General features: G+C 58.7%; 1 protein-coding gene across 1 annotated transcript; it reads left to right on the forward strand.

Moving 5' to 3' along the window:
* Window positions 1-1,023: 1,023 nt before the first annotated feature.
* Window positions 1,024-10,613, forward strand: GDF7 (growth differentiation factor 7). Its single transcript, XM_078444947.2, has 2 exons — window positions 1,024-2,046; window positions 4,904-10,613. Exons 1-2 carry the CDS (start codon window positions 1,647-1,649, stop codon window positions 5,869-5,871), a joined length of 1,368 nt encoding a protein of 455 aa, XP_078301073.1. The 5' UTR covers window positions 1,024-1,646; the 3' UTR covers window positions 5,872-10,613.
* Window positions 10,614-12,038: the final 1,425 nt, after the last annotated feature.

The raw sequence follows: 12,038 nt of genomic DNA on the forward strand, positions 1-12,038 counted from the left end.
CCTTTCTCCTCCGCCCACCTGATGGGCCTGGGGTCCCGGGGAATTGGCCCTCGCCAGACCTCCCCTCCTGCCCCCATACGTCCCCGGGGGTGATGAGTGGACCAAAGTGCCCAGATGAGCAGGTGCCGCGTCTCCGCGGTGGCCAGCATGGTCATCACTGAAGAGCTTGCTTGGGACCAAACCGCTGGTGCCAGGGAACTCCCCGGGGAAGGGCATGACCGTGGGCCAGTGTGGCGCAACCGGGAGAGACTTGGGACTCACTGGGCTTTGAGTCCTGTGGTGTCATATTGACGCTGATCAACTCAAAGTGACCATGACGCACCGACCCCCGTCCAGATTTCAAGTGTGGTAGCAAAAGTGAAATTTAAAGGAGAAAGAAGGCGTCTGCGCTGCTTTGAGTGTCGTTCCGGCTCAGGTCCTCCATCTACCTACCAAGAAGACCTCGTCCATCCGCTGGACGTTTCCGCACTGGGGCATGTTGGGCTGCCGGTGGAGCTGAGCCGATCCATGCCCGTCGACGACCTCCCTACCCCGCTCGAGTGAGCTCGGGATGCCGCGCAGTGGCTGCGGGGCGTCCCCTCCACCCATCACCCGTAACGGCGGCCAGAGAAGTACGGAGGCGCCAGCCTGAGACTCTCTGCTGCCCGCCCTCCCGGCGTCTGGCCGCGCCCCAACATACCCGGTAGCCGGTTTCCGATGGCCGGCCCCCCAAGAAGGCCGGCGGAAGGTCGTCACTTTCGCTGAACAAATGAACCCAGGGCGCTGCTCCCGCGCAGGACTCCCCACATCACCCCGGGGCTGCCACCGTAATTCCTGCGCTTTGAGGTCTTGGCTCCGGCTTAAGCGCACGTTCTGAGCGCAAACCGTTGCTTTCCAACTGTCGGTCCACATCCATCTGTCTTTCCGGCCTGCTCTTCCAGCAGCTAGCCCTCTCTTCCCTACGGGTCCCCTCCCCTGCTCCCGCCGCGCGTTCCGATCTTTGGAGGCTGTGTCAGGCTGGGCAGCCTTCGAACCGGTGATGAAAAACGCGCCTTTGTGGCAGCCCTGCGCGCCCTGTGGCCTCCGTGCGCCCTTGTGGCCTCTCTGTGCGCCCTGGCCCCGAGGTCGCAGCACTGACCGGCGGGGCCGAGCCCTTCCGTGGCCCCACCTCTGGCGTCCCAAGCACTCAAGGAATTGGAGCGGGCGGGGGGCGGGTGCTTCTCCGCAGGGGAGTGGGGACGAAGCTGGGCGGGTACGCGCGATGCCTCGGAGCCTCTAAATCCGGAGGGCGCATTTGGCTCGGGGGCGGGGTGGGCAGCGGGGGGCGCATCGCCTTGGGGAAGGGAGGCGGGGCCCCGGTTTGTGGCGGGAGCCTCGGGCGGGTAAGACTTGCAAGGCGAGAGTGGGGGCGAAGCGCTACGGCGCGGGGAGGAGGCTCCCGTCCCGGACTCCGCGTTAGGCCGGAGTGGGGGGCGCGGCGCTGCCACTCCAGTGTTCAGCAGGGGGCGCTGCTCCGGGCGTTGGGCGGGGGTGGGGTGGGAGAGGAGGGGGGGCCGCGACTTGCTGCGCACACTTCCCCCATTATTAAACACTATGTTCAAAAGGCGCCGGGGGACTTCCCGGAGCCACGGAGCCCGCGCCGCCCGCCCGCCTGGCCCACGGAGCTCATGGACCTGAGCGCGGCCGCCGCGCTGTGCCTCTGGCTGCTGAGCGCCTGCCGCCCCCGCGACGGGCTCGAAGCGGCCGCCGTGCTGCGAGCGGCGGGGGCAGGGCCGGTCGGGAGTCCGGGGGGCGACGGCGGCAGCGGCAGCGGCGGGCGGACCCTCGCCCCGGCTGCGGGCGTCTCCGCTGCCCCGGCCGCCGCGGCTCCCGGAGTCCGCGCCGCGCGCCGCGCCGCCGGCTCCGGCTTCAGGAACGGCTCGGTGGTGCCGCACCAGTTCATGATGTCGCTTTACCGGAACCTGGCCGGGAGGGCTCCGGCCGGGGCAGCCGCCGCCTCCACCTCGGGCTCTGGCCGCCACGGCCGCGCGGACACGATCACCGGCTTCGCAGACCAGGCGAACCAAGGTACTCACGCCTCTTCTGCGCCCGTCCATCCTGTCCGCTCCTAGGCTGAGGCCACCGCCAGAGCCGAGCCCCTGCTCCAGACCCTTCCGGGCGCGGCCTCCTCACGTCCCAGCCTCAGGTGTTAGAAACTCCGCGGAGTCCCACGCACCCGAACCCGCTGGACTGTGGCGAGAGGCGCAGCAGCTCTCAGGGCCCGGTCCCAGAGGGCTGAGCCGGTCCCTCCGCCGGATTGTCTTGGCCCTGCCGGCCGGCGGGTCCCCTCGAGGAGGCAGGCTGAGTCCAAGATCCGAAGCAAGACGGGGCCCGGGCCGAGAGGGACTGCGCAGTGATGGTGGTGGAGGCGGCAGCGGCTGTTTCCATTGCAGCAACCTCTGCAGATTCTAGTCTCCTGGGGGGGGGGGGGCGCACAAATTGGGGGGAATTCAGGGGGATGAGGGAAGAGGCAGGCATTAGACTGAAATAAGTGGCCCCGGAGAGGCTGGTGGCATCACCAGGTACACGGAGGTCCCTTTCTGGCAGGCTGTGTCAGGGTGGAGGTGTGTGGCCATGGGTGTCTGTGCCGGGCCCCTGGGACAGCCAGAGGTGGAGGACCCCAGTCGTGTGAGGAGGCGAGGGTGGTCAGTGAGACCGTGCAGGAATGCAGGCCTCTCTTGGACCCAGCACCCCACCTTACTCTGCCCTGGGTCTCTCAAAAGTAGGACGTGGGTGAGATTGTGGTGGCGGCTGTGTGTCATCTGGATTTTATTAATCTCGATTGAAGTCATTAAAGCAGATAGATAGGGAAAATTTAACTAATTTCAGGCGGAAATGCAAGTAATGTTTGCCTTAATTCTATCCAGCCAAAGATCCAGCATGGAAGGCAGGAGGGGAAAAAAGGGGGGGGATAGGGCTGGAAAGGAAGCGGCAGACTGGCCGTTTCTGGGAGCCTCTGCTGGCTGTGCATCCCAGACCCTAGCCTGGGAAAGCAGGTAGATGTGACCAAGTCACCCTCCTCCTGGAACACACACACAATGCCTACCCACAGACTGCTTTATTTTGAGTGTGGGACACCCTGGGTCCAGATGGCTCTCTGGTTCAGTGGCAACCATGTAGCATTCTGTGTGCCCCCGCTGGACTGGATGCTGGATACAAAGCCTGAGTCCTAGGCCAGGGGAGGCTCTAGCCCTAAGGCTGCTGTGTGGGCTCCCAGGATGTAGAAGAGGTGAATGCGCAGGGCTGTGGGCCGGCGGAGGCACCAGCTGCTCTTTCTTAGGTAGAGCTAGGCCTCTGGTTAGCCTCAGCCTGAGCTAAATCTTTTCCTGGGGAGCTCTACTTGGCTGGCCAGGCTCTGAAGGCAGCTCTCCTTCCTGCCTCTGGAAGGAGGGCATGCAGTGGTAGCACATTCAAGAAGGGAGATGCTGTTGGGGGCGGGGGGAAGCTCAGAAAAAGTGCCCACAGGGAGCCCTGGGAGAAAGCAGTGTCGGGGAGGAGCCCTACTAGCCTAGCACTTGGAGTTTCCCTCGCTCTCCCCTCTGGGTTCAACTTGGAGCAGAGCTACTTGAGGTCCCCAGAAGCCACCGGCAGAGCCCAGACTTGGGACCTAGGGAGGCGAGGGCCTGGCAGTGGTAGTCCGTCAGCATATTTCCAGTGGTGGGGGCGGTCTGCACACTCTCACCGAGTTTGGGGCAAAACGAAACCATATGACCTTCTTCAAAGGGAGCTCCTTATCTGCTGCTCGCTGGAATTTCAACCTTTTCCCCCCCTGAGCCCAAAAAGAAAAAAGTGCCCACGACCAGAAATAAAACCCCCAAACCCTGAGAGAGAAGTCATAACGGAGGGAAATAATATGTCCGCGGAGGGATCGGTGGGTACTGGAGACGACACCTCCTCGAGCCACTGCCTTCACTGCAGCGCGGCTTCACTGCAGCCCCCTCCCCCCCCCCCCCCCCCCCCCATTGCTCCAAACCCTTCGGAGAAGGTTCCTCGCGCTCCTTTGCCGCCTTTCCTCCTCCATCGGAGGCCGCGGAAAGCTGGGAGAAGCTGAGCCGGGAGTTTCCCATTGCGACCAGCAGCGCTCCTCGCTCTGAGACCTTGGGCCGAGCCGGGCCCCTCCCTAATTGGGCCTTAGTTCCCCTTCAGCATGGCCCGGAGGAGGCTGGATACACCAGAGGGTTTATGCAGCCCCGCTGACGCGTTTTCCTCTGGACTACTCGCACGCCTGGCCAGGCCAGCACGGGAGATCGTGGCCCGCAAGGATGTCCAGGTTGAGCTGGGGAAGAGAGGTAGAGGAAAAAGCAGAGTTTTCAGGGGACATGATTTTTCCGTTTTCGTACAGCCAGGACTCCGCGGCTTTCCTGGGGGCTCAGCGGGGCAATAATGAGCAGTCCGGGTACAGCGCGGGACCTCGGCCTGCCCTCCAGACCTCGGAAGGGGCACAGGACTTCTGATACGCCTCCCGCGGAGCCCTCTGTCAGCCACCGGCCCGAAAGTCTGGCTTCCGACCTAGACCCCGCAAACCCAGGGCTCTGGGTCAGGCAGCGGACCTGCCGTGGCATCGGGTGCAGGGGGTATGGTCCTGGCCCCGAGGCTCAGCGATAAGTGAGTGCCCGTGGGTTGTCCAGGTGGTGGAACTTTGATTCGATGAACCGAAGCCCCGGTCCCGATAGTCGACAGTCAGGGCGAAGGCTCCCTTTACTCTGGGTCAGGCTGGCAGGTGTCTGGCTGCGCCGAGACGACAGGGCTGGCGCCAGCTCCAGCGGGCTTACTCCCGCATCCGGGGCAGTTGGGCTATATGCACTTAGGAGGCCCCGAGTCCCGGAGTGCGGGCTTCGCTCTCCGCTCTCACCGCGCTCTTTCTGTCTCTGCCCGACTTCTGCAGACGAATCCGCAGCCGAGACCGGCCAGAGCTTCCTGTTCGACGTGTCCAGCCTTCCCGACGCCGACGAGGTGGTGGGAGCCGAGCTGCGCGTGCTGCGCCGCGAGTCCCCGGAGCTGGGCCCCGTCAGCGCGACTCCCCTGCCGCTGCTCCTGCTGTCTACTTGCCCCGGCGCCGCCCGAGCGCCCCGCCTGCTGCACTCGCGGGCCGCCGAGCCCCTGGCCGGAGCGCGCTGGGAGGTGTTCGACGTGGCGGACGCAGTTCGGCGCCACCGCCAGGAGCCGCACGCCACCCGCGCGTTCTGCCTCTTGCTGCGCTCAGTGGCCGGGCCCTCGCAGGGCCCGTTGGCACTGCGGTTGCTGGGCTTTGGCTCCCGGGGCAGGGACGGCGCGGCGGCCGAAGAGCGCGCTCTGCTCGTGGTTTCCTCCCGCACGCAGAGGAAGGGGAGCCTGTTCCGGGAGATCCGCGCCCAGGCCCGCGCGCTCGGGGCCGCGCTGGCGGCGGAGCCGCCGCGGGACCCGGGACCCGGCACCGGGTCGCCGACAGCGGTCATCAGCGGTCGCAGGCGGCGGCGGACGGCGCTGGCCGGGGCGCGGGCGACGCAGGGCAGCGGCGGGGGCGGGGGCGCGGGCCGGGGCCACGGGCGAAGGGGCCGGACCCGCTGTAGCCGCAGGCCGCTGCACGTGGACTTCAAGGAGCTGGGCTGGGACGACTGGATCATCGCGCCGCTGGACTACGAGGCGTACCACTGCGAGGGCGTTTGCGACTTCCCGCTGCGCTCCCACCTAGAGCCCACCAACCACGCCATCATTCAGACGCTGCTCAACTCCATGGCGCCGGACGCGGCGCCGGCCTCCTGCTGCGTGCCCGCGCGCCTCAGCCCCATCAGCATCCTCTATATCGACGCCGCCAACAACGTGGTCTACAAGCAGTACGAGGACATGGTGGTGGAGGCGTGCGGCTGCAGGTAGCGTGAGGGCCCGGCCCGGCCAGGGAGGGGGCAGGCAGCCGCGCCACCGAGGACCCCCTGCTGAAGAGCAGCTGTGGGCCGGGGCCTGTCACTGAGCGTGGGTGCGCGTCCGCCTCTGGTCCCGCGCCCGCCCGCACGGAGGGAGAGCGCACGTTCACACTCACACCATCGCTCACACCCACACACTCGTTCACTCATGCACACCTTTACCGTGGGCAGCGTCCGCCAGCCCTGGGAGCAGACGACCTGACGCTACCGAGTGACGCATACCGATGGGGAATGACACATCCCCATCGTACCCGTCGTCCCCTTTTGGAGAGAGGATGGTGTTTGTGGCAGTGTTAACAATCACAGGCGCTCAATCGGGTAGGAACGGGTTAGGGAATTGGGGGCTCCAGAATGGGTGGACTAGTGGGGTACTGGAGTACGTTTTGTCTGACCCCTTTCTGTTTGTGGCTGAGTGTAGGGGAGCACCTGGCTGGGTGGCTGAGTGTTTGGTGTTACACCCTGGGACCAACTGAACAGCTGTAATGTCCTTTCTGAAGGTGTGCGTGGCATGGAGGCCATTTACTCTGGGAAGGAACCGCTGCAAAAGGCATCTTTTTTCCTTAACTTAAAAAAGTCTAACATGCCCTGTCAGTTTTGAAAGGGAACATTTGTCCGAAAGAATGCATCGCGGGGAACTACCCAGATCTGTGCAAAGGCCAGCACTACCCTTTTTAAAAAAATCAGTTCCAATTAGGAATGATCTAGAATGTGGGAAAAAAAAAAAAAAGTGTTTTTCTTTTTGGGGGAAGTGAAATGGAGGAGAGTTTTTTAACTGCCAGCCTGATTTGATATGGAGTTGGGGGTGGGGTGGCATGTGCCAGGTTCTGAAGCTCCTATGGGCAGCTCAAGGAGGTAGCGAGCGAGCCTTGGGGGTGCTGAGGAGGAGGCTTGGTGCAGTGGCTGGGAATGGGGAAAGGCAGGCGGCTCTGCCTATTCCTAGAGACCTGACAGGAGGTTTCGCTAGGGAGCTGGGAAAGAGGCCGGGAGGCGTCTTGGGGCGGGCTTCTGCAGAGACTCAGGCTTGTCTGCCAGGTAGGCACAACCGGCTCCAAATGGTGTGCTCAGAATGGGCCAAGATGTGCTTGCGCTTAGCTATCAAGTCTGTGTCGGCTCTTACACGCCTTCACAGCGTTGTTGCTGTGGTTTTTGGCAGTGTGATAGTAACGGGAAGTGAAGCTACACAAAAGTGCTTTTGTGAGATTTCAGCTCCCCACAACCCAGTGGTGCAGAGCGGGGAGGAAGGCCCCCCTCCCTCTGCAGCGTGGAGGGGCATTTTCAGTTTGGCTGCTGTGGCCCCTTCGGAAGGGCGTTGGGGGGCCTTGGTGTGGCCAAGCAGAGGTGGAAGCCTGTCTCCCAGTCCCCATTGTTTTATTTGGTTCATTTCTGCCTGGGAGTCCTTTGTGGCTTTGAGGGAAGGAGGAGAAACAATTTGGATTCCACCTGTCCAGGGCTCCGAGGGCTTCTTTGAAAAACCCTGCAGCCCTGCTGGGTACTCCTATTTAAGGCTCTGTTGGGGTTTCTCCTTTACGGTTCCTGGGAAAGGCAAGCATTCCATCCTTCTGGTCTTGGATGGTAAGGTCCATAGATGAGTTATTCAAATTTTAATTCTCAGTGATTAAACGTGTAAGAGAGAGAGAGATACTGAAGATTTAGACAGCTAATTGACTTAAGGGCCCCACCTGAGTCCTTTTATTATCTTGTAAAATTCCCTCAAAGGAAAATACATTTATAATGTGAATTTGTGTGCTGTGGCTATGTGAGTAGCTATAAATAATAAGATGTAAGTCTCTTTAGGTTAAAACAAACTTCCCAAAGCGGCAGCTTTGGTATATGCATGGTCCCATTACATTTGTGGATTTTGCCAGAGAAGCTTCACTTTTCTAAATTGATTTTAATAATTGCATGGTGATTGCCCTGTCATAATGAAGAATAAAAAATGACACTAAAAGGTTGTAGTATTTGAAGTTTTAGAAAGGGAGTTAATAAGAAACTCACTATTATTCTGGAGAAATTCTAGGTTATTTAATATCTTGGACAAAAGGAAACATTTTGATTCTTTTTTAGTGACTAGGAAAAACAAGTTTGGGGGAAGACATGTTTTGATTTAGCCTGAGCTTTTTTGCGGCAAGAAAAAAATGTCCGTTTTCTTTGTTTCTTCCTAATGACCTCCTTCCATCGAGATGTGTTGTAAGTGATGTGGGAAGTAGGCATCTTCCTATGTCTTGAGGTCCAGGCTGCATCATGTGTCCTTGGGCAGTGACAGCTCCTTCCAGGGTCTCAGATGCCCTCAGGGTGTTCTTGTTTACTGAATGGAAGGAATGCCTCCCGGAATTGCTCTGGAATTGGGTGGAGCCACCACAGACCACCTGTGCCCTCTACCACTCTGCCTGGGCCTCTGGCATCTTAGAGTTCAAAGCAGGTGAACAGAGAAGATGTGTCACACCTTGTAAAAATGACAGCAAAAGGGCCACAGCTTCTGGGTTTTGCTGCTACAATGTGGTTTGACCAGCGTGGCCAGGATTTGGAGAAGGATTCTGCCAGCACGTTTGGTAGTATGGTACTGTCTTCTAGGCAGTGGGGCGCCGGGGGGCTGGGGGGCCCGAATCACTCAGCTGGGAGCCCCAGTCCCCAGCCATGGGAGAGCTGGCTGCTGGCAAGCAGAGATAAAGTGTGTCAGGACTGTGAGTGAAGGCAGCCCCCCACCCTATCCCGACTTGGGCCCCCCTGGGTCTAGGGCCACCAAAATATTCTTCCTAAAGTACGTCGAGTTTTCCGTTTTGTGGGGAGAGACTTGTGTATTCTAGCTGAGACCATTTGAACCACTCCTCCTTGCTGGAGAACAGGGTGGGCATCCCTGCTTGGGGAGCACAGGGCTGGTCAGCTGGGGCGTTGGTGCCTGGTCTGCCAAACACGAGGACAGGCTAGTCACTGCTTCTGGAAGCCAGACATTTCCACTGGCAGACAGCTGTGTCCACTGATGCCCAAATGCTTCCCTGGTTGAATTCTGGCGTTCCAAGCAGCAGCACTGGGCTCTCCCGAGAGGGTGGCAGGCTCTGTTGCCTTAGCTTGAGCTCTGCCCCTCCATCATGTACACACTCCCCTTCGCCCTGACGTCCTGGCGTTTTACTGTCAAAGTGGCATGGGAAAAAGAAGAGCTGTGGATTGTGTGAAGTCGAGTCAAATCCAGCAAACCCAGTGCAGTGTCAGGTCCCCTGACAGTCTCCTGGAAGTGTCAACAGGACTGGGGCTCTTGCTGTCAGTGCTGAGGGGAGTATAGACCACCCTGTGGATGTAATCAGAGTGTAACTCAAATCCTACAAGTCATTTATCCTGTTTGTAATTTTATTCAGACTCATACCAGAAAATAACCCGGGACTGTAGACTGATTTTCTTTCTTAAAGCAGGGAGAAAAATTGAATTCTTTCCAAGAGGAGCTTGTGCACAGAAAAAGGCAGACTCTCGCCTCACTTGAATCTGGTGTCCAGAAAGTCTGATGAGAAGAGAAAGTACAGCAGCTGTGTCTGGGACACAAACATCGTTAGGGCCTATGTCCATGGGGACGCAGAAGTGTCCCCAGGCCCAGAAAGCAGGGCCCTCTCAGTGGGCCTGGGCCAGGAGTCTCCAGCGGATGCCAGGTGGCTTGGGAGCACCGAGGGTCTGGAAAGCAGCCATCTGTCAGAGGCAGCGAAGGACCTGCGTTGTCCCCCCAGGTGTCTGGACTGGGAAGGAGAGGCAGCTGGCAAGTGAACCCAGCAGTTAGAAGACGTTGGGATTGGGATGGGAGGGACTAGGTCTCTCTGAGGTCTGTCTCAGCAGCACTGGTGTATCTGTGGACTTCTGCACACCCAGGAGTGAACTGCCCCATGCTGTCACCTGCTGTCTGCCTGTTGCATGGTCACTTGGGTGCCAGAGCTCTACAAGGTGCCTCCTGAGAGGTCTGGGTCAGTCTGGGCAACCATCTCCCTGCCCGGAGCTCCCACTTCCGCCCCTGTAAAATGAGGAGCTCTCCAGTTCCGTGGGTCTAGGGTTCTACTTGGTCCCAAAGCCCACTAACATAGTTCACAGGCAGAGCGGATGTGACTGTTCCTGGAAAGGGTCCCCTTCCGATATCGTAGGTGCTTCTCACAAGTATCACGGCTCTTGCCTGTGTGTACATGTATGTGTATGTGTGTGTCCATTACACTCCTGGCCTCTGTTGGTGCTTCCTGGATGTGGCTTTGATTTCTACCTGAGTCAAGGCAGGTGCAGGAGAGGCTAAGATCTCGGGGGTAGAGCTCACCTACCCAGAGCCATGACCGTTCCTGTGTCCGAAGTGAGGGACCTGTGCTCACACAGGGGTAGGTAGAGCCACATTTGCTGAGATTGTTCTGTGACCAGATCCTGGGAAGGTTGTCCCCTGCTGCTGGTGCGTCTGTGGGAGCAGCAGAGGAAAGAAAGGCTGGGCCTTGCTGGCAGCCCAGACAGGGACCTGGGACTGTCCCAGAGTCCCTGGAGGAGGCAAGCAAGCCTATGTAGGAGTGAAGTGCGCCAGCCCTCCTCACTGCCATGCCTTTGTCTGGTCCAGCTCGCTGGAGGAGTGACCCGGGGGCAGGCATCAGGACAGCTTCTTCTCTTCCTTTCAGGACAGCTTCTTCTTTTCTTTCTTTCTTTCTTTCTTTCTTTCTTTCTTTCTTTCTTTCTTTTCTTTTCTTTTCTTTCTTTTCTTTCTTTCTTTCTTTTGCCTGGATAATGGTGGCAGAGTTTACCGTGAAGAAACACTAGAAGGGAGGAATCAAAAGATGTTATTCATAGTTTTTCAGACAGCTCTGCCTTTTGTGCCTGGAGCCTTCTGGCCATTTCAGCTAGAGCAAGCTTCTTCCTCCTTTTGTGCCATTTTTGGACTTGAATCTGTTAAACAGTTAAATCTTGATGGGGCTCGAGGCGAGAGAAGCCTGTTCTTGTCCGGAAGTCCACGCTTCCCTTTTGTGGAGTCTCCTACCTGGATGTAGCTGCATGAAGGCTGGGGGTTGGCTCCGGTCGTTGGGTCGGGGATACTCTCTGCTCATGATGCACACACATCCAGCTTCCCCAGAGCTTGGCCTCTCCCTTCCCGCCCCCAAAACTGTCTGTGGAGGCTCTGTGCCTGCAGCTGGCCTGGGACTTGGCCATAGGCCTCCTGACTGGGCAGACGTCGCTTGGGGCTTCCCAATGGCAGCAGCAGTTTCGGCAGAGCAACCAGGGGAGGGTGGAGTCAAAGAGTGTGAGATCTTCAAAAAAACTGGTCTGCGTTTCTCTTTTTTATAATGTTTATTTTATTTTTGAGAGAGAGAGCGTGAGCAGGGGAGGGACAGAGAGGGAAGGAGACACAGAATCTGAAGCAGTCTCTAGGCTCCAAGCTGTCAGCACAGAGCCCGATGCAGGGCTCGAACCCACAAACCGAGAGATCATGAGCCGAAGTTGGACGCTCAACTGACTGAGCCACCCAGGTGCCCCAAAACTGGTCTGCATTTCGAGCTGTGCTTAGAGTTGTTGAAAAGTACAAGCACGTCCTCCCAGCAGCACGAGTGGAGGGCGATGATCCTCTCGTTCCTGCCTGTGCAGGTCTCCAGGGAGTAATCCTGCGATGTCACTCACATCGGTGTGTGTGAGTGTCTGGGTCTGGGCTGCGAGAGAAAGGGCTGGTTTCTCTCCCGTGCATCCCCCTACAATGATAAGAGGGCTGCAGCATGCATGGAAGCTTCCAGAGAGAGGGGTATCTATAGTCAGGTAAGTCTGTTGACGGGACAGACAGCTGTGCACGCTGGCATATGAAGCACTTTCTTCTGCGAGTTTAGAAACTCTTCATCCCAGAGAGGCTCACCTGGCAAAGGCTGTAGTGGCAGAAATTTTGTATCCTTTTTCTAAGTCAGTTATAGGAAGCTGAAATAAGTTGTCTAGAAAAACAAGGAAAAGCTTCTGATGGTCAAGTCCCAGGCACCTTTCAGCCTGGCAGTACAGACCTTTCCGGATGCGGCCAGCAGCTTTGGTTTTGCGTTTCTAGTTTACGATCTTTTGAGCTGTTGGCAAACAGGTGTGGTGCAGTGGTAGCTGGAGATGTGGCCAGGCAGGAGGTGGGCCCGTGGCTGTCTTCTTTGCAAAGTC

Source organism: Panthera onca, chromosome A3 (assembly GCF_046562875.1).
Source record: "Panthera onca isolate mPanOnc1 chromosome A3, mPanOnc1 haplotype 2, whole genome shotgun sequence".
In the NCBI taxonomy this organism is placed as follows: domain Eukaryota; kingdom Metazoa; phylum Chordata; class Mammalia; order Carnivora; family Felidae; genus Panthera; species Panthera onca.